Source organism: Aptenodytes patagonicus, chromosome 2, assembly GCF_965638725.1.
Source record: "Aptenodytes patagonicus chromosome 2, bAptPat1.pri.cur, whole genome shotgun sequence".
Classification (NCBI taxonomy): domain Eukaryota; kingdom Metazoa; phylum Chordata; class Aves; order Sphenisciformes; family Spheniscidae; genus Aptenodytes; species Aptenodytes patagonicus.
The window spans coordinates 118373827-118396290 of NC_134950.1; the positions used below are offsets into that span (position 1 = coordinate 118373827).

General features: G+C 39.7%; 1 protein-coding gene across 3 annotated transcripts in view; it reads right to left on the bottom strand.

Annotated features, from left to right (window-relative positions):
* ELMO1 (engulfment and cell motility 1) overlaps positions 1-22464 on the bottom strand; it is a 321010-nt gene that overhangs the window by 203755 nt on the left and 94791 nt on the right. For all 3 annotated transcript variants that reach the window (XM_076330867.1, XM_076330868.1, XM_076330869.1), the window contains 2 exons: positions 11767-11802; positions 4008-4107 (listed from right to left, as the gene is read on the bottom strand). In XM_076330867.1, the coding sequence (XP_076186982.1) occupies positions 4008-4107; positions 11767-11802 (136 nt within the window). The remainder of the gene's footprint in view (positions 1-4007; positions 4108-11766; positions 11803-22464) is intronic.

Consider the following 22464-nt stretch of genomic DNA (forward strand, 5'->3'; position numbering starts at 1 on the left):
TGCTCACAGAATAAACCAAATGCGCTCTGGATGCCTCACAGTAATCAGGCATCCATGGACCAATTGTGCAGCAGGAATACAGTATGTCCAGACTGTGTCCCAACTTGTCAGACTGCTGTCACCATCCTCTTTAGAAGCCCTGACATGTATGAATTATTCTTGGTGCAGCAGCTCCCTCCCATGATATTTCAAGTGGCAGTATAAATGCTTCACTGGGATATAACATATTCATATCAGGAGCCTGCAGAAATCTAACAGTATAGATAACTGAAACCTCAGTCTAGGAAAGGCTGCCTTAGACATATTTATTCTTCTGACCCTGGACCATAATGTCTTTTAATCATAAACACAAACCCAAGGTATGAAGCTGGCTTGTGTGTTTAAAAAGCTATGACACACCACACTGAACATACATGCAAAACATCTGCTAGGTAAGTTGCATGTCAAGCTATGTTATATTCATGACCACTTTGCTGAAGCACGAAGTCTGGCCAGAAATAACAGGCTTGTCTACCCTGATAAATAAGGCATGCCAGTTCCAGAGGGAGCAAAATTAGATTAAGAAGAAACTCTATTACCATACTTGAAATTCTGGATGTGGAAAAAAAAGACCCTTCTTGAAAAGAGACAAGAATCAATAGGAGTTAAAATTTTGTTATTTGCTGTTCTCTGCTTCTTGAGCACCACGCGCAGGGAGGGTTTTCAACATCCAAAAATAATCCTGCATTCATTTATCAAAAATTCTGATGATAAAAATAATGCAAGCTCACAGAAATACAACCTCTCCTCCAGAAATAAGCAAGCTCATTGCTTTGCACTTTCACATGAAAACCTGTCACATGGGTGCGTCTCATTAAGGATAAAACTATTTGTTCAGCAAAATGCCTGTAACCTTAATATCGGCATGGTCCCATCGGGACATATATAGCCACATACAAAAGAAGTGATTGGGTGCTTAACTTCCTATCAATTTCAAGGGAAATTAGGAATCAGAATGCTTTTACACATTCAGCCCCAATGCTCTGCAGAAACAGGAGCTAAACATGTAAAGTGAGGGTAGATGAGAAACCTAGAGCAAACTATACTACACCATCCGAGTTCCCTTCCTGTTTCAGCATCACTTAAAGCACAAGAGAGAATTCAAAAGTTAAAAACCAAAAATAAAAAACAAAACAAAAAAAACACCAAAAAACACCCAAACAAAATAAACCGTGCCACCAACAAAAACCCCACAGGGAAAGAGCACTGAAGGAAACAGATCTGATTTTCTGAGCAGTGGCATGTTCATTAGTTATTTGCCTGGACCATTTTGATGTCAGAAGTGTACAGAAAAATCTGACAAAGTTTTTTCTCTGTTAAGTCCTAATGCATAGTAAAATTTTTAAAGCGTGCATCTCATTTTCAAGTAAGGAACTAGAGTTGCACTTGACTACAGAAAAACCAACTGACAGTTGTGAGACACAGAGATACTTTCCCTGCTGCCACCCCCTTTTCCTACACAGTACATTTTAGAAGGCAGAGTAAACAATTGATCAAGGTTAAGACTCTGCATCACACAGTTATGAAACAGCAATTACATAAATAATTCTAAGAGATATTTTTAACTATCTCAACCAATACTACAAACTTTATTTCTCCCCTTGTAGGAACGGAAGATGGGAGTACCAAATTTGTGTAATGTATTTTGATATCCAATTACCATGACATTTTTTAAGACCTGGGCATCCAAATCCTTTAGGCAACTTTGGAAGCTGGAAATAAACTTCATTGCCATAAGCAAGAAAAAGGTCTTGAGAGAATCCTGCATATCATAAGGAAGTTTTTTCAAATGATGCTATTTTCCCTTAAGATAAGGAACAAAGCTCTCCTTCAAAGCATCAATTCTTATTTGCAGCAGCTGGAACAGCAGTCTTTATGTACCCAAAGGATGGGAGGGAGACTGCATCCAATAGCAAGCAGTTAGTCATTAGAAGCAGTTAGAGGTTCCCCTTGAGGTCTCCTCCAGCTCCTACATTTTAAGTTAGAAAACTATTCAAGAAAAAAGTTCAGATTAATTCCTCCCCATTCCAGCTTGGCTTCCATTTAACATGAAAGACAGCTTCAAAGGGCAGAAGCACTTGAAGTAGGATTGCAAAGTTCCCCCTCAGCTAGCAGAAACTTATCAGCTCCCTTATCCATCATGTCAACCACTTGAGCTAGCCCATCAGCAACATCAAGTGGCCTGTCAAAAGCCAAGATCAGAGAAGCAACTGACAATAAAGCTGCAGATTGGCGCCAGAGAGACATGCTCCAATGGTCCAAAGGTTTGCCCCTTGCCCACAGAGCCCCACTGAGGGCTCTGCTGTTCTGGCTCCCAACTGCGTGGCAGGTCAGGACACACCTGTGCCTCTTTCCTCTATTTTTGTCATTCTTTGTCCTTCCGTTTCTCTTCTAACTGTCCTATTCTTCTCCTTGGTCCCTTTCTTGTCCACCAGTTTCACTTTTGGTTTTTACTCGCCAGTTTTGGTTTTCATAGGTACTTCATGAGAATGCCTTTGTTTGTGTCTTTTGTTTTGTTTTTTAAATTGGGTCACTGTCCAGGGAAACCTATGAAAGTGTCAGACAGAAGAGATGAGCCATTAACAGGGGTGCACCCAACACTTTCTTCTGTAGTTACTATACAACCCACAGGGCAAAAGATCTTGATAGAGTTAGACAAAGACAATCATTTTGAGTCACTAACAAAGTAGATTGATTTAAACTCATTTTAGCAAGTTTCTTCACACATTTCTTAGTAGGGTCCCCTAGCAAATAAGGCATTCTGGGCTTCACCTTGTATCTCATGAAGTCAGTTTAAAGAACAGTTGTACTATTTTCTCTGCCATGAAAAGTTAACAATAACCATCATCATAATCTATCTAGACTGCAAGATTGGCCAAAAAAAAAAAAAGTCCAAAAACCTGATCAATTATACTATTTTTTCTTACAAATAGCATCCATCATTTTTAATGACCAAAACTGAGCTTCAATATCTAATGCTCTTTACATAATTGATTCTTCTTTCACTTTTGGCAACAAAAGTAAATTCGTACTTTCCTTTGGTGGTAACAATTTCCTAACCAAATTTAAATTTAAATTAAAAGTCTTTGCTCTGACACACTCTGTTAAAATGAAGAGATCTTTGCCATGGGTTATATTTGTTCCATTGCTGCTTCTGATACCATTTTAGTGAAGTAACTCTGATATCTTTTGAACCTATACAAATGCACTTTAACTTAAGATAAGTTCTGAGTTCAATCTGGTTTGAAAATTCTTTGTAAAGAGGTGTGTTTTTTTTTTTTCCCCACAGTAAAGGAAAAGGGTTAAATCAGTAACAAAAACTTTTTTTCTGAAGTCTCTTAAATCTCTGTACTTAAAGAGTACTCCCGTGTTTATGCTGCTTTTGTGCGTCTCCTATATGTAAGAAAAGAAAAAAAATGTCGCAAATTGTGGAAAGATCTGCTTCAAAACCACAGACCTCAGCTGCAAGATTTGGGGTGGGGGACAGAGTTCAACTTGATAAACTCAGTAGGTATCAGCTTAATTTCAACTTGTAAATTAACTCATTTCTCCCTCTCATACCCCCAGAGGAAACATTTCAGTGCTGTTCTTGTTTCAAGAAATATGGTATTACTCATTTTAATTTACATTCAATCAAAATACTAATTTTTGCTTTAACTGCATGGTATCTGCACAGGGAGGTCACACTGTAATTGAGCAAGCAATTTCTTGTGTCATAAGCCTAATACAGAGTTGATCCCATTTCACTCCCATTGATTTCTGTAGAAGTTGGGCCAGATCCTGCAACTTCAAAGATTTATAGTTTGAAATAGCACTTTAATCCCATTTTCATGTACCTTTTTGACCAATGACATAAATAATGTACTGGGGCGGGGGGGGTGAGGGGGTGGGGGGTGGGGGCCAGGGACCACGACTCACCTCAAAAATTTAAACTGATATAGAACAGACAGCATTGATTACAAATTTACCTTTTTAATGAATGCCACAGAGAATGTATCCCACGATACAATCCCATGATCCATCAGCTCAACAAACGCAGTCAGTGTAAAGGACAACATATCTCCAAAGCTGCAAGAGACAGGAGTCATGACAACATTTACCAGTAATGCAGCAGGGCAACGACCGAGGGAATAAAGCAGCAGGAAGCTTTTAGAAAGGCAGGAAAATGAAGCCAATTATGGACTAAGAGGTAGCAGAAGAGCAAGAGAGGCCGTGCAACAGATAGTCTCCAAAACAGTTTAGCATGGACATCAAGAATAGTCACCTGGAAGACAGCAGTTTTGTAAGAGAAGAACTAATCCCCACGAGAACACTAGATGCCATGCTCAAGGAAATCAGATAGTCCAAATTAAACTTCTCTTATAAGTTCAGAGTTTTAGATCTAACAGAAGAAAAGAAATGAGCTTTTTCTTAGCAACTTATGGAAATGCTCCTAATTGAATGTCATACAGAAGTGCCATGTTTTGGTACCTCTGTATCAAGCAGATTGGCAGAAAGTTAGTGGATTGTTTGTTCCTTCTCTTACAAGGAAGCAAATATATTTTAAAAATGCACCAGAAGAGATTTTCTATTGAGCAGCAATTTTCCAATAGTTAATGCCTCAATTTCTTTCTTTGAACCCGAAGATGCATCTCCTGTTTTTTAATCTATGGGCAACCACGTCAAGCAAACTGCAAATTTCCAAAGGTTATCTAAGCATGCAGCTCAAATTGTTTAGGGTTTGCAGGCCACTACACTGCATTTTACACCTGTAAATTTACACCTGTAAATTTGAGATTCAATGCATCTTTGTATGAACTCAACTAAGTTCAAAACGGGTTTAAACTCAACATAAAGAATATGCTCTAACCTGACCAGCTGCACAGGAATTTTCCATGTTAAAACCCAGCTTTTAAAGATTAGCTTCATTTCTATATATAGTCAGGGCACGGAACAGCCAGCAGCCATAATGATTTCACTGAAGCCGTTCAATGAGATAACTACTCAATACAAGCAGCAGTGCACAGAGCCTGAAACGAAGCAGCGTATTACCTTTAAGGGCATGCCAAACCACCTGCAAGGTACTTTGCCACTAAGCTATTAACAAGCATAAGCATACAACCAATCTAAACAGCATGAATAGTCCCACTGATTTTAATGCAACAGTTTACCTAATAAAAAGATTAAAATTAAAAAAATCCCAAACCCTGTCAGATTGGAACTACAATTCTCAGTATGTTGAAAACCTGAGTCTAACATTGTAATTGGTAATCTTTATCGTGTGATTTGCTCCCCTACTATCCTGCACCAACCCAACACAAGTAAGTGAACATCCATTCAGATGGAAGACATGTACTGCAGTACAGAGGAATAAAGCACAAAATCAGTTTCAATGTAGCAACTCCAATAGCCAGTTTACTGGATTTGATATAATCTGCCATTTAGGGATTTCTGATGGTGAGATGCAGCCTTTAGTGGCCCCTTCATTTGAGATAGGAGCTCTTCTTTATCAAAACTTCACAGATGTCCTCCACTAAAAATAAATTTATCATTCTTGACATTTTGTGAGTAAAAACAAACAAACAAACAAAAAACCCAACACACTCCTTTCTCTTCCACAGTGGCTTTGATTATTCATGACAAAATGAGAAAAACTACACCAAAGAGCAAACAAGAAAAATACAGTGTCTTTAAAAAATCCACTGTAATTCTGCAAGGAATATTTTGTTCAGCAAATACATGATCTGGAAGTTTTTGTTTTGGGGGGTAGGGGGGTTGGTTTTGTTTGCTTGTTTTTTAATATTGCAAACCTTCTAAGAATTAAATTAGATTTAAAATGTCATCATTAGCATTCCAAATAACCAAGGATTTCATAACAAGACGACAATAAGACTTTGCAGGAAATTTAATTAGCTCCGGTCCTGTCATTTTCCCCAATCCATTCCTTTTGCATAAAATGGTTATTTATGATTACACAAATAAAACAGCATCCCTAGGAAAGGCTTCCTTCTAAAAACTTGTACCAAATTCTCATGCATCTTCGTGACAGAATACTTCCACAAATATATGGAATTCTGGTATTTTAAGAAGCTAAACTAAATTAGATCCAAATAAAAAGAAAAAAAAAATTACAAAAAGATAGGCCACATAGGTTGAAAAGTAGATAAAAATATCTCTCCTAGCATTAAACTAAGCAGATAATTTATCTCCCCTAGATTTTATCATGTAGTTTAAAAATTTAGACAATTAACATTTATTTAATACATAAATACTCCTTTATAAACTAATTGTACATGAAAGCTAATCCCTATTAACACTGGATATAGTTTAGAGGGATTACTTAAACTGTATTAAACCTGCATATGGATATTAACCTTCAGAACAGCAGTGGCAGGAATTCAGGTTAGTTTAATCCCTTTACATCCAACAGTCTCATTTATTCTTCTCACCAAAACTATTGATTAATCCTGCCACTTAATCCAGCCTCCTCCACAGCTTTGGAAGGGAAACTGGGTTAATGGAGCTGAAAATACTGGTATTAACATATAAACCTGGTTTACCGTTTGGGATCCACAAGGTGAAAGTACTTTTCAACTTAAAATGATGAGACACCCCACCAGGTGTCACTCCAGTGACACCACTTCAAATAATTAATGAGAGTGAAGAGGTGCAACACTGGGACTAATCAAGCAGCAAGAAATACTCCAACTCTATATATTATGCAGCACCACACATACATAGCATGTATTTTTTAAATATATAGCTATACATATGCACCTGCACACACATGTATACACTAAGCGGCACTGCAAAAGTCAAAAGCCAGGCTTAAAGGATAAGCATTAGGAATAGCACAGCTAGAGATGAAAGGGCAATCTCCAGGGTAACTAGAGCAAGATAAGGATTAAAGTATCTGGAGGGGGAAGGCAGTGGTGTTGATTCATTGTTATGTGTTTAAACACAAGCAGAAAGGTAGAAATAGACTTTCAAGCAATTAATTTCAATACACACATGCACAGATGCACTCATACTATTAAGAGCAGCAGACAGAATAGATGCTAGAAATTTCAAGGGGATCAAAGCTTGTTCATAAAAGTAGTATCTTAGAAAATACATGATAGGAGCTGTTTAACTCAAAATTCTCAGTGAATGTGTTTTTGTCATACAAAAAGTCCAAAAAACGATGGGGCCTCTTTCTTCATAAAAATCTTTTCAGACTAATCCACAGCACAAGACATGACAGTTCTGTAAATATCAAACCGTTGCTGCTCTGGCAAAATGACTTAATAGTTTGACAGTAATTCCTGATGAAGGTACTTTTTCATGTGTGTCATAGCAGCAAGAGGGGAAAAATAATCAGAAAGATGCACGGTGTAATTGCAATTTCATATCTCACTAACACTGACATTTTAATGACCTACACTATCAAGCAAGCTACTTGTACAATCCCTCCCAAATGCTGTTCAGGGCTCTGGCTCTTAGGTGGGGACACCTTACGCTGGGACAGCTGATGAAGTTTCCCCATTCTCTGATGTCTGACTGCCCTCTTCTAACCACAATTGCAAGGATGGTCGAGCTGGTCATGAAGCACGTCCTCACCCACAGCAGCTCTCAGCAAAAGCCTCAGAAGCAGCAGAAAGTTGTGGTCTGTAACACCATCGGCTGTCCCAGCATGAGCCATTCTAGTGTGGATGGATGGCCGTGCTCTGATCCACAGCCTATGCACCTCAACCCCTCAGACAAACCTGACTGAAGAGTAAGTCAACAGTTGCCTTTCACATCTTTAGGTTTTAGAGAAATATCAGGTCAAAGCCTGTTAATTTACGTTCCTAAGAATTCTCTGCATTCTTACCTCAAGAAACTGTGAAGAAAAAGACCTCAAAAGCTAGTATCAAAATGCGTGCTTTCCTAAAAATAAAAATGACAGGAATGTGCACGTGACCCTGACCACCACACCTGTCTCTCACCTGCCTTCCTAGTATCATTTCTACTGCTAAACCATCTTTTTATCATGTGTGCTAGGTAATCCTCAGATGTATAGAATTATGTCTAATATTTTGAAAGATGCCTAAAGCAATTTGGATTTCTTATCAAAATAAATTAATGGGACTTGAGCACCCAAATCCCCTAGATGTTTTTGGGGGAAAAAAAAAAAAAAAGGCCAAACAAACCTCAATCTATGTTTAACACACATACCAAAATGAACATTGTATTGCTATTGAGGAGGGGAAAATATTCAGGTGTTCGAATGATTCTTTAAATCGAGGTAATTAGTCAGGCTCAGCTGTCACCAGGTAACATCAACAAAAAAGCAATATGAGTTTTTATAAAGCTAGATGGACCATCTCATGTTTTGTATGATAAAAGTTGCATAGGAGAACCTGGAAATTAACTGTTGCTTGTCTGTCACAACCAGGATACAACCACCAGTCCATTAGGACTAGAAGCCAAAGACAGTACATCTTTACACAAACCATTTTTCATGGACAAAACAGAACCAAAGCTGATCTCTAATTGTGCAGAGGGAAGGCAGCAAAGAAACAACTTTAACTGGGCAGGAGGCAACAAGAGAGTAGCAGCCTACTACCAAATGCAGGAGTTAAGGAAGCAGTTAACTTTAAGTCCCTTATCGTTCAGCAACTGTGCTCACAGCCTAATACTGGGCAGCTGAAAGGCCTGACATCACTGAGGTCAACATCAAAAAGAGTAAGAACAGCTTTTTAAGCTAGAGTTGTCAAGGATAAATGGCCATGAATAAATTTAAACAGGGGAGCAGAATATATCTAATCATCGGAAGACATGAGCTCTGGAAAAGCCATGGGGGCAAGAACCTGACTAAGTCTAAAACGAAGAGTGATGATGCAGCAGGATGCTTTGCAAGCACAGAGTGAGCAAGTACCTTTTTTATTGCTACGGCTCCTCTTCATTGCTTCTACACTGCCTTGTTTCTTCAAGTAACCTTTCCAAGGGTGAAGCTAAGCCACCATCAAATCAAACTAGGAGCAATTCACACCTACTTGGTACTTACTCAGTACAGCTGAAAATGACTGAACAATCTGCGGGGTAGCTGCCCCTATTTTTCTAAATGATTACAGAAAACGCACTTAACTGCTGCACTGCAATTGACACAGTGCTGGGGTTTTTTGCATCGTGCCAAGCCCCACTGAAATATTTCTTTGTGGTACAGTTTCACAGCGTTTATTATACAAGGGATCAGCCCTACTGATTTTAAACCACTTGCATTCCAAAAACCTGAAATAGCTTTGTACCCCTGGTATCAGGGCTTCTCTAAGCTTGAAAATTAACTCTGATTAAACAAAACAAGCTGCGAATTTTAAACAGAACTGTAACTATTCTTGAATAAATCTAGGTGTAGATACTCTTATTATGGAGTAAGACTAAATCCACTTTGAGATATATTAAGCATTTGTCTGCATGGGAAACTAGCCCAGAGGAACTATTACACACTGGTTCTTCATGAAGATGTGATTAGAATTACCTTTTTTCTTATTCCCCATCTTTTAAATTCCTGGGTTTGCTCATTTCATGATAATTTCCTTAAATTGACCAGCTTTTCTTAAAGATCAGGAATAACTAACTACAAAGGAAAAACATCACTCTCCAATCAGCATGGTTTGACTACAATTCAGTACTGCAATACAAAGGTCAATTGATAGAGCTGTTTTATGGGAATTTTTTTTTTTTTTAAATCCAAGTATTAGCCAACCCCTAAAACCGAAAAGGCAAAGAAAGAGAAACTCACATTTTAGAGGAACTTCCTTCAGTGGAGAAAGGTATTAAACAAGGCTTCTACGTGAAAATCAGGTTTTAATTAAGTCAGGCTATCACGTGCAAGCTACCAGAGATAAAATTAAATACTGGCACTTATGAAATATGTCATCCTGTAAATCAAAAGTAACTTTTTTTTTTTTAAATTAGCATTTGTTTTCTTTAAATTCCTTTAGTCAAGACGACAGCAGGTGGAGGCTGCAAAGTTTTAAATTTTAGTTTAGTTCATTATATCAAGCTCTGAGGTTGGTTTTGTTTTTTTTTTTTATAGTTCTTGTTTCATTGGACCTTTTCCCATTAATACACGAGTGAAAAAGTCAGGATGTTCAATATCTACACTCATAGAGCATTACCGTATACACTTTACCTTCAAAATGTACGAACAGGCCAGCTTCCAGAACTATTGCTTTCACATCCTGACCAATGGCTCTGGTATCTTTTTTAGTACAAGTCCCAAACTCAAGAATTTGTGTAATTTTAATTGTATCATTGTACGTACTGCTGATGGAAATAAAAATATTAAACTGTGTGCCCCAATGTAAATTGAAGCTTCTACTGGCAGGATTTAACTTCCAAAGTTAGAATAAACTTTAGTCACATACACTTTCTTTACTACTGTATCCACTGATGTGCTGTATCTACACTGATCAAAAAGAATCCTCTTAAAGTGGGTAATGTCTTGTTCCCATGAGTAAACAAAACTAAACTGTGGGGAAAAAAAAATTAATTCAGATCACCAGTATGATCAGGTCCTAAAACCAGGGTGTGATGCAACTATAAGTCAGTATTTTAGTACTGTCTTGAGGACAATCACATAATTGAATGTAGAGAAGCCTACAGGATAACAGAATTTGGAAGCAGAGAGATGCTGAAGGAGTATAACTATTCTTCCACAAAGAACTATTTTCACAGCAGTGAGGACAAACCCACCATCTAAATGCATAGGAGGTACCTTGTCTCAGCAGGGGTGATGCTGCCAAGAATTCTGAAAGCCTCGTGCCATTTTAATCATTTGCCTCAGAATCTGAATTTTTCTATTATGAAACAAGTTACTTCATATTAGGTTGAGAAAGCGAACGTAGAGGAAGGATTTAAGTTTCCTGCCAAATTTATTCTTACTAATTTATTTATTAGGCAATGATTTAATAATGTATGTTTCAGAACTTGGTTTACAGCAGATTTGTGAAAGTATGATTTAGCATGGATTCAGATGAGGAGCTGCATTTCCTGTGTGATAAACCACATCAAGCTCTCAAGAGTGACAGATGCATGGTTAATTGATTAATTATTCTTTTGCTTCCTTGGGTTTTAGCTATACTTGACATGCCAAATTTGCAAGCCAATCAAGATATTAGAATACCTCTTGGGGTCCCAATTTATCAAAGCCTATGAAGCCTGTGCTCAACTTAAAGCACACAGAAGAGTCCCATTCAAAATCATCAGGGCAATAAGCATGCTTCTGAACTTTCTGATACGAGGCCCTTTCCTGTATTACAGTTTTCCTTTATGTAGTTATCTGCAACAACTAGCATTACCTGGCACCAGCAAATAATAGGAATTCAAACTGTCAATGACTCTTACTTTCATCTCACTAACATCAACAGTTAAAATTGCCTATCATCAATCATGTAAGCCAGACAAATTTAAGAGGGGAATTGGGGAAGGCAGGGAAATGATTTGTTTGCTCAAATTAAAAGACAAAACAAAAGCCTTACTTAGGAAATAGTAGAAGCCCCTGCAGAAGTTACAGAAATGAAGCACCCATTCCACAAGCAAAGCAAAAAAGGCTTCATCAGAAAATTTTAACAGGCATCAAAGAGCGGAAAACAGAGAATGTTGAAGACTGGCTGAATGAATATGCACAGTTGTATTTACATATAAAGATTAGCACAAGGGCCTGAACTCAGTCATGCAAAAGAAGAGGAAGTGTGCAAGGTGATGATCTAATCAGGTTCTTACCAGGGCTTCATTATCTTCTGCAATTTCTGATATCGTCTGCAAAATTAAAACTTGCACGTGAGGAGCCACACTTTAAAACATCTGTGCTCTATCTACCTATGTATACACCCCCCACACACACACCCATACTTGATTCATAAAATTCAAAGACAGACACACAATAAAAGGCAGTAAATTACTAACAATTCACTGTGAATAGAAACAGTTCAGTAATGGTAAAGAACATTCAAAATTAATTTCAAATATTTGTTCAGAATACTTGTGTTAACTTCTGTTAGGAAAAAACCAGAAGAGAAAAGACAGTTGACAGGGGAAATATATCAGATTTCTCTAAAACCTGTTTCTCTTAACCATTAAAGCATGCCTAGGCATCCTAAATTAGTTAAGTATTTGTGTAAGAGAAGTCTTTGGTACAAAACAATAAGGGTTTACATATTAAGCATTTTCTGTCTTGTTGCTATGACATGTAGTCCGTTGCCTGAAAAACTCTTTTATTTACTTCTAGTCTCCATTCTAGTCAGAGTTGTCAGCATGGTTGAAAGTTGTTGTGTAGCTAGCACCAACACAGACCAAAATCCTGACCTTCTGAAGTCAGTGATAAGTTTTCTGTTGACTTAAAAGGGAGGCAAAGAATTTAACCCGGGTTTTTAACCAGAGTTGCATTTATTCAACAACTCAAAACCATCTTGCACCAGCTCCATGACACATAAATACAGTGCAGCAGTCTTATTCCAACAAAGCATGTAAGCTCACCCGTAGCTCTTTTGCTCTTAAAATTCACACACCAATGGACATGCCTAGACCCAAGGTACTGAATCAACCCACTTGAGAAAGACAATGACCTGCTTAAGGACGTCACTTATTGATTCAGATTCTAAGAGGCCAAGCTACACACCCAACCTTCAGTGTGATGCTCTGATTTCCTAGTAGCTTCCAAAACACTTGGTTCCTAATTGCAGCAAGAGGTTTAACGTACCCCAAGAGGTTTTTTTTGTTTAGGCATTTTCTATTTTTCCCCCCAAGATATACACTGTTGTGTCTCATCAGTGAACCAGAAGCTATGGCATCATATTACTACATTCAGGAAACCGGAAGCCAAATATTAAGGGGGGGAATATTAAGTGCATTTGAAATCTGTAGCCCACTAATCACAATTTGCAAGTCATCCTCCTGCTAATAACCAGCTTCAGAACTGCTGATTATGCTACTAAGCAAGCTGAAGAAAGAGACTATCAACGGTAAAAATGGCATCCAAGATAACTAACTTCTTTTTAAAACATCACTTAAAAAAAAAAAAAGAAGAAAATATCCATCTCCTACTTAACCCCTTCTTGTGTCTCCTAAATCTATTTCACAGTTTTATTTCAGAGGGTTGGCTGCAGCTCCAACACTGGGCAGACTACTGTTCAAAAGGAGAACAAGGAGGTCCCTCCTTCCTCCCTGTCCCCTTCTCCCCAGGTCTTCCCCTTGGCACTTTCTGCGACGCCGTTCAGCCCACAACAGCTCTAGGACTCCAAGCTCTCCAATCACTGATAAAACTCTCTCCCAGAACTTGGCTAGATTTTATTTATTTTTTTTTTCCTTTTGGTACAGCAGTAACTCCTCACACCTTGCATTTTCCATTTTGTTTATGCATAAGTAATGTTGTGCTTTCTACAGAGACGGCATGAGTCTATCTACAGACTCTTTTCAAGAAGGACCAGTCTCAGGGAGGGCAGCTTTTGGGCTGGCTTGTGTAACCATCAGGGGAGAAAACAGAGTATATCACAGGAACAATGGTTTGAAATCCTTCATTGCTAGCTGTGAGCTGGAATACTCATGCCCAAAGATAATGATGGCACAGTTTACCATGTATCCACGCACAGACTGGGCTACAGCCTAGCTCAAATTAGAAAAGCGACAAGATTTTATTTTTGGATTTCATGGCTTTGGTTCTTTTATGCTACAACAACTATCCGTGTAGCCAGTAGTAATGAGCAAACAAAAAGCATCCTGATGATCAGACAGCCTTAAAAAGGGGAGAAAGTTACCCTCAACATGCTTTTAGGAGCAGAAATGTTCAAAGCATTTCCCACAGTAGGAGATCCCAACTTCAGCAGCATGTCATTCCTGTGCTTCTGCAAAGGGAGTGCTTCCTGGCTGCGGCAGACTCTGCTAAACCCTAACAAGAACAACCACCACCACCAATGGGTTTTGTCATCTCCCAAATGTGCGTCCAAGCAACCTTATGCAGCACATGCCAGCAAAACTTCGTAGCATCCTTCTGAGCCTAGTTTTTGAAACAGCTGCTTTTCATTCAGGTGCTGGCTTTGGCTAAGCAGCAAGTAAACTTGAAATTGGTGCTGTGTCTGTCTGACATCAAAGAGAAACAAGTGCAGTGTTTGCAAACTGGTAGCACTTCAAAGGGCAGACTCAGCTTTGCTGGATATTTTTCACAACAGGCTATGATCAGGTGCATTTTCTCCATGACTGAGCCCAGGGATTAAAGAACAAACATCTGAATCCTAGAATAAAACATTTAGACAGCAACTCTCTCAGTATTTACAGAACTCTTATCCATCTTGAGTTAACTGGCAATCAGTTAACTTGAGGTCAGAAGATGTGCAATGTAAACAAAAATATAAATTTAGAATAATATGGAGAAATAATTGAATCATATAGGACTTTTCTGGTGAAGCAATACAAAGACAGCAAGTTTTGACTTGAAAGATAACCATTGTATTAGACCAAACCATTTCTATTAATCTCTATTGCTTTGGAAAGTGTGATAAGAGCAGCAATCAATCTAGGACATCAAATGTTGCAGCAACATGGTATAGGATGATTATAGACTTTTACCACTGAACAGGTGGAGGCTGTTATCTAAAGGAGTGCATGCTATTTTCATCCCATCATCAAACCAAAAACCTAATACAGAAGGACCCAGCACAAGCAGGAGTTCCTCTCGTATTCACCCGCAGACCACACTAAAGTTACCACTGAAAGAATAGCCAAGCTAACTCTTCCAGCAAGTCAGCCTGGAAAGGAACAAGTACAGTCTGCCACCTCCACCGGCTTTCCTCTTTCTATATATACACAACTGTTGTTTCCTTCAGAGGGCTGACTCTGTGGTAGCAACCAGACAGTTCTGTAAAACACTTCCTGGGTGAGCTACCACAGATATGGTCAAAAATGCTGAAAGTCTTACTAATCTAGACACTGTAATTAGCTCGATACTTATATTTATCTTTTTTTTAGAAACCATCCCTCAATTGCACTTGCACAGATGGGAATAAAACCATGGCCAAAACACAAATGTTATGAGGGTAAATTAACTAGCATTTGTGAAAGGTTCAGATACTAGAGTGGTGAAAGACAAAAACAGACAGCAATTTTTATACAGGGAGAAATCTTAAAACAAATGCCAACATAATGCAAAATAAACATTAATGATAAGTTACCTGTTTAGACATTTCGCTACCATAATATGTTCCCTGTTTGGCCTCAAAGGAACTTTGTGATACATTTCCAGCTGAATCGCAAGGCACAGCAGTTCCCTTCGGACTTCCCAAAGCCATACAGACTTAATACTTGCTCAAATACTGCAGGTTATGTCACAAGTAGCTTCCAGCAGAGACTACCTTAACAAGGACCTGACCGGATCAACTCCTACTGGTTCATGTGCAAAAATTGCTGTGCAAGGACCAGACACCCCAAATCTAAACCCCAGCTGGGGTAACATGCAGTGCACAGTAAGGGCTTGTCTGCACCGGGGAGAACTACTAAAGTGTTGTCCCATTGGGGAAGCCAGTGCAGACCCACTGGATTTTGCAACGTCAAGAGCTAAAGCAGTCACACTACACCACCGCAACCAATGTTTCTGAGCCTGCACTGTTTAAAGACGTGCAGAGTAGGATAAAAATACCAGTGAAGATAAAAGCTTTTCATGCAGTATGACCGTGGAGAGGGCCATTATTAGCAAAGGTGGAAGATGTTCACAAAAACTTCCTCCTCTACAGAAAAACTGACAGGATGATGGATAGGCCCCTCACTAAAAGAAAGACATTATGATGCTGGAGCATGCCCAAAGAAGAGCAACAAAGCTGGTGAAGGGTCTAGAGAACAAGTCTGATGAGGAGCAGCTGAGGGAACTGGGATTGTTTAGCCTGGAGAAAAGGAGGCTCAGGGGAGACCTTATCGCTCTCTACAACTACCTGAAAGGAGGTTGTAGCGAGGTGGGCGTCAGACTCTTTTCCGAAGTAACAAGCAACAGGATGAGAAGAAAGGGCCTCAAGTTGCGCCAGGAGAGGTTTAGATTGGATATTAGGAAAAATTTCTTCACCGAAAGGGTTGTCAAGTCTTGGAACAGGCTGCCCAGGGAAGTGGCTGAGTCACCATCCCTGGAGGTATTTAAAAGACCTGTAGGTGCGGTGCTTAGGGACATGATTTAGTGGTGGACTTGGCAGTGCTAGGTTAACAGTTGGACTCTATGATCTTCAGGGTCTTTTCCAACCTAAATGATTCTATGATTCTTGAACGACCTGCTAACCACATTAAATCAGTATTTGGCTACTGCTTTTCAGGCAAACACAAGGATAGCCCACATTCTGGATTACAGGCAGTGTTTAGAAATATGACAAGACAAATACACAGGAGTGTATCTTTCTGGCTTCTGTCTGTATCATGTGTGACATCACATATAAATGAAGTCTGGGAAACACTCTGGCCAGGAGGTTGAAATAAATTATTTGGATGAAATCTGCAAGATGACTATTAAGTTATGCAGCAGCACTCCCACTCCTCACAGCCACCACATCCCACAGCCACCACAGTCCAAGAGACAAAAACATTCTGGAAAGTTGCAGAAGTGGAGATTTTAGGCTCTTCTTATTTTTGCTGGTTCCTCAAATACTACACTTCTGTCTGGACTTCAAAAAAAAACTAGTTCTGTCCAGCTTGGTACTCTGAAGAACATTTGGAAATATAAATCCACTGCTGGAATTACTCTTTTTATCACATTTTACAAAAGTGGTTGCCAACAAAAACCAGTAAAACTGTCTCCTCTCCTCTTCCCTGTTCCTGTCAACAAGGTGTTGATATCACCACTTAGCAGCAGTCATTTAAATGCTAGTATTCTTAAGCACAGTCAAAGTAAGAAAAACAACCCTGGAGAAAAGGCATTTAGGATGGGGAGAGTGCAAGGGGCAGCAACTCTCCCCTTCTTCTCTCCAAAGATGTCATCTTTGATGGTTCAATCTTCAGATGAGGCTTTTACCTAAAACGTACAGCGTGCACTATGTATACGACATTGATCAGAAGGATATGCAAGAAATTGTGTTCGTGTGTGTTGAGAGGGAGGGTGGAATCCAAGCCTGAAGATTGATGGGGAAACAAACACAAAAGAGAGCAAGCAGGAGAAAAATAAACCAACCAAAAATCCACCCACAAAGAAAACCTACCCCACTTTCTTCCTTCATGAGAACTGCACTGAAAGATTGGGCTGCAGCCCTTTCTCATTCTCTTGCCATTACCATCTCCACAGTGGTATAACCGGATAACCTGATTTTATATACTGTTTTGGATTTTTGCTTCATAGACGATAGTCACCCTCTCCCGACATTATGGAAGCACTAAGAAATGAAGATTGCATAAAGCCCCTGTTGGACAAGAATTGATTTTGGCAGCAATGTCAGATTAAGTAATCCATGCTTCCAGGTGAAGCTTCACAGGAATGGCTGAGCCTGTCTAACAGCCCGGTGCTGTCAAAAATACAAATTAATTTCCTCCCTCCATCAGCTGGCTTATTTTCTGCCGGATTAACAAACTGAATTGGCTCACTGAGGAGTCTGATGAGCACTGGAGCTGACCAAGAGAAGAAACAGGGACTACGCAGCCAGTAGCTGGGAAGAGTGGAAAAGGATTACTTTATTTAGACCTACTAGCTTAGCATTGTCCATATCTTCCAAAAATTCATTTTCCATTTACCCAGTGAGTTATGCTTGCACAACTATTTTCTGGAGCAACACTGTGAGCTCGATCAGGGGTTAAGGAATACTGTATTAAAAGTAGCCTTTATTGTTACTTTGAATAATCTACAGCAGTTTTCCAGTCCAGTTTGCTACAAACAGTACTTGCATAACTCTTCAGATGAAGCAGGACAGGAACAAGTGGCTGTGAGCAAGGGCTGCTTAAGTGTTTTGACAGCACTACTGAAATACTCATCAGACTGGGATGGAAAAAAACATTAGCAGGTATTTGAGCAACTGTCCCAAAAAGTGTGTTAAAGTCGGAGTAACTCCAAACCAATCTGTCTTCAGTTTTCCACTGGGCTGGTATACGGTATTATCTCTGTAAGACAAGCCAAGAGCTAGAATTTCACTGAACAATACAATTTGTCCTTAAAGCATGCACAATTGCCGTCTCAGAGACTTCCAGCTGTACAGCAGCCAACTCTGCAACTGCGTGTGTTCAATAGAAGACTCCTCTTAAGTCGACAGTCAAAAAACATACAAATACACATTTATTTAGAACCTTACATGAATCTCATCTAGCTGCATTTATTATTTCCAATAGGAAGATGACAAAATTTAACAACCATCCCAATTTAAAGCAAGTTTTTCTCTCCAACCTGTGCACTAAGCAATTACAACTCCCTTAAAATTAAAACCAGTCTGCAACCATGTCAAAGCAGCGTCAGCTAGCATGCTCCTGTGCCACGGTTGTACTACAATAAAGCTGCTCAGCACAGCCACATCGATGAAGCAAGCCTCTGAAGAACAACCTTCTCAACAGCAGCAGAAACAATTCTGGTTACTGTCAAGACAGCTAGGCTTAGCATAGTCTCAGTTTTTTGGCAAAAACTGCATGTTATTTCAGCCAAATGACAAGTGACAGAGACTGTGATACGGCCAATTAAAAAAAAAAAATACTGAAATTTCTGCATAGGCCTTCCTCCTTTTCCTCCCAGTCATGAGATTATTATTATTACTGGTAACGACAAAAATAAATTTAGATTCCTTTTATTAACTCTTTGGTCTTTCGATATTTATAGCTTGTCACTTACATTTTCCTTTTCTTACTTTATAAGGGACTATGAGGGCGTTTTTTCCTTTTAAGGAAGGCTGAGTCTGTCCCAGTCACATGACTCTTCTGATACATCAAGAAAAAACCCGCATCTTTACCAGTCTTCTGGTACGTCAGAAAGACTATACAGCCATGATTTTCTGAAATATTAATTCTGGGCTAGACTATGGAATACAACTCTGAATGGGCGAACTACGTTATCTCAGATGGGGTAGCAAGGAGACATGATCATTTCAGTTTGGTTCCTGAACACATTTTTCATCAGTCATTATGGCAACTAGGACCTTCTAGCATTGCTCTCCTTCTGCCTCATTTTAGGGCACTGCACTCTGGGGAGGGGGGAGCAGAAGAAGCACACCCCTACACTTCCATTTTACATTGTCTATACATGCAACCAGAGAGACTGTATATTCAACTCCCCTTAACTAGGCATGAACTGGGCTTCAGACAAAAAAAATTAGCGTTAGAAGTGCTACGGAAATCTCTTTCTGAAAAGTCTCCGTAAAGGAAAATAACTGTGTGCACACACTCACCCCTCCTTTGGTGACACAGATGCACAGAGTCCAAAAAATGATTGGACATCATGGATAATTATAAAATGGAGTCAGCATTTACTTGTTCTTCATGACCTAACTTGTCTTGCAGTCTCTGCTATAATTTATAGGTCACCTGAACTATAAAAATAAACATAAAACCAGCTTTTTTTTTCTTCAGTTAATAAGAGACTCAAAGCAGGCTCCGGAAGCAAGAATGAGCCTGAAGGAAAAACAAAGATGAGCCATCTCAATCAACAGGATCCTGATACATGTGGACAGTTTCTAAGACATGTTGCATCTCTGCTGGTATAAACATATTTATATTGACAAGATGCACTCTCAGCTTCATGAGGGCCTCATGCACCCTACAATCTGCCTACCTCCAACCCCCGTGGCTTTGTCCCAGCACACACGATGTCTACAGTTCATTTACTCTAAGCAGCAAGCACTCAAGGAGATCTGGCCCAAATTATGGTAACTACACATAGTATTAAAACCACTTTTGAAAACGTATGCAAAATAAAAAAAAACCTCTCTCAATTTGTTATTTTTCAAGCTATATTAACAGCAAGAAACTGGAAAGGCTATTCTCTAATGCATTCTAATTTTCTTCAATATTCAGAAATATAACATATGGAAAATTAACTAGAAAACACTGTTAGTTCTTGTCTACCTTTTATATTACTACTTCTTTTTATCACCAGTAAAATGAAGCAGAGGTAACTAGAAACCCAGGAATCTACATTCTCTTACTCTGGTCACTGTACTTTTATAGTCATCAACTTCACTGAAATAATGAGTAAGTAGCACAATAAATAAAGCCAACTATAAATAAAGCATAGGCCTCTTCCTCGGTGAAAGTTATATAAAAAGCTGGAGTCTTACTTTCCAGAGGCTGCCCACTAAAACTTAATTACACACTCAAATTATAACTTAAGAGCTACCCCTAACATGAGTTCCACGTGCAGAGAAAACCTCAGAGCAACCTTACACTGAGCATGACGGTACTTTTAATGAGCACTGTCTGCCTCTTTGGGGAAAATAGAGAATAAAGCTTGAATTAACAAAATTCATCAATTTCTAGCACAGCTGCACCACACCGTGAACAGAGGCGCCACTCAGCCTGGGCTTACTGACGCAGGGCTGTCCTCAGCTGCATTAACCCACAGGCAGCTGGGAAAGCACAGAGGGGCTCCTTGCAGAGCAGCAGCAGCCGCCCCATGGGGTATGTCCCATCCCCTCTGAGTCTTAGTGCCAGTCTCCGGGTTGCGATACCAGAGCAGCGACCGCCACTCTCATGCTATTTCACAACAGGCCTGCTCTCAGGTTGTGGCTCAATGACATGCTTATGCCAATGTAGTGGCCTGTTGCCACATAAAGGGCCTTTTCTGCATCAACTCATGCCTACTTCCTCTCTTGCTTCTGCAAGTCTCAAACTGAGCAGAAAACTAACTCTGCAAAACAGACGCGGATACTTTTCAGCCAAGTTAACAAGCTGGATTGCCTTTGCGAAGCATCCAGACACCAGAACCAACTCCAGAAAGGAAGCAGGACTGGGCTGGAGAGCGGGGGTTAACACACAAGGACCAGGAGAAGAGGGCAGGGAGCTGGACCATCTCTTAGCAGCACCAAGCCATTAGGGTTCTCTCAGCTGTATGGCTGAGTCATAGCCTCATTCAAGCAAGGCTGGCTCAACAACACTAACTCAAAGGTGGGTAAAGACTCCATAGTGAAGATATATCTTAAAGGTATCTTTACAAAATATATTGCCTTCTAAAACTGGGCCATCAAAGAAGTTTCTGCCCTGAAACTTCTGGCTGCTCATTCCTCCTCTAATACTGGCCCCCTTCCTAATGCTAATATAATTGTTTGGGTAGGTCCACCTACGGATACAGAAATGACTGGAGTTAAAAATATCATTGGGGAAAAGAAAGTGACAGGTATCGGGGCAGGGAAAAGGAGACAAGAGAGCTTTTTGGTTTGAAGCATTTGGGTGACCTGGTCAGCAGCATAGCCCACAAGGTCACAGTGCTGAGGGCGCACAGCCCAGCGTGGGAGCTAATGGCAAGGAGGCCTTCAGCTTGCTTCGCCTGTTCAGCGAGCATCTTGCGGGACCCTCTTATTAACGGTATTGCAGAGGGTCCAAGGGAAAACAGGAATAGAGAACGTAAGAGGACAATTAACTGACTCCAGTTGATTTTCCTTGACAGCCTAGGGCACTCAAACGGCTGGCTGTCCTTGTCCCACTCTCTCCTCCATATATTACCTTTCTTTGCCTCCCATACACACCTTGTTCACTCACAGGCCATTTTAGGAAGCTGTTTTGTTGTAATAATAAAGTCAAAAACCAAACCAAATCAAAAAACGTGCTTCTTCTGTGGAAGTAGTTTGTCTGTTGGCTTAGTGTGCTGAAATAGCAATGAGTGACAGACCCTGAAGTGGGACGACATTAAATCTCAAGTTCTGTTAAATATACGCTTATCAGCCAGTGATGCACAGTATAAAAGCAGAAGGGAATATACAGCGTAGCACAGATGTCCTTGCTTTACAACTCCCTTCACAAAGCCAGACTTGGAAAAACTTGACCTGCAGACCCTCTCAGAAGCTGCAGAACACGAAAAAGACTGCAGTGAGTACTGAGAGTTCATCAACACGTGAAGCTGCTGGAAACTCTTACAGTCTGAGTCTTTGTCCAATGCCCAAACTAGACAGCGTTTCTCCCCACAGGCAGAAACACTGATAAATAGATTAGACAGGTAGATCGATCAATGCATCTTTGGTGATACATTACACCAGCTAAAAAGAAAATTCTGAAACCCCTCCAAATGCAAGCCACTTCAAAAAAAAAAAAAAAAAGAAAAAAGGCAATAGACTTTGCTCATATGTCCAGTCTGCAAGCTTGCTGTGTGGTTTGAAAACTTATACCCTTAGCCAGGAATTACTACTAGGGTGTAATTTGCTGAGCAGTTCTTTCAACAGTGGTACTGGCTTAAGTAGTTTCCCTCCCAAATAGTTATTTTTAATCCAGACCAGTCTGCTACAGCTTGGCCCATCCCACAGCTACAAAACAGTAGTACCGACACATCTGAAGGGTGAGGAG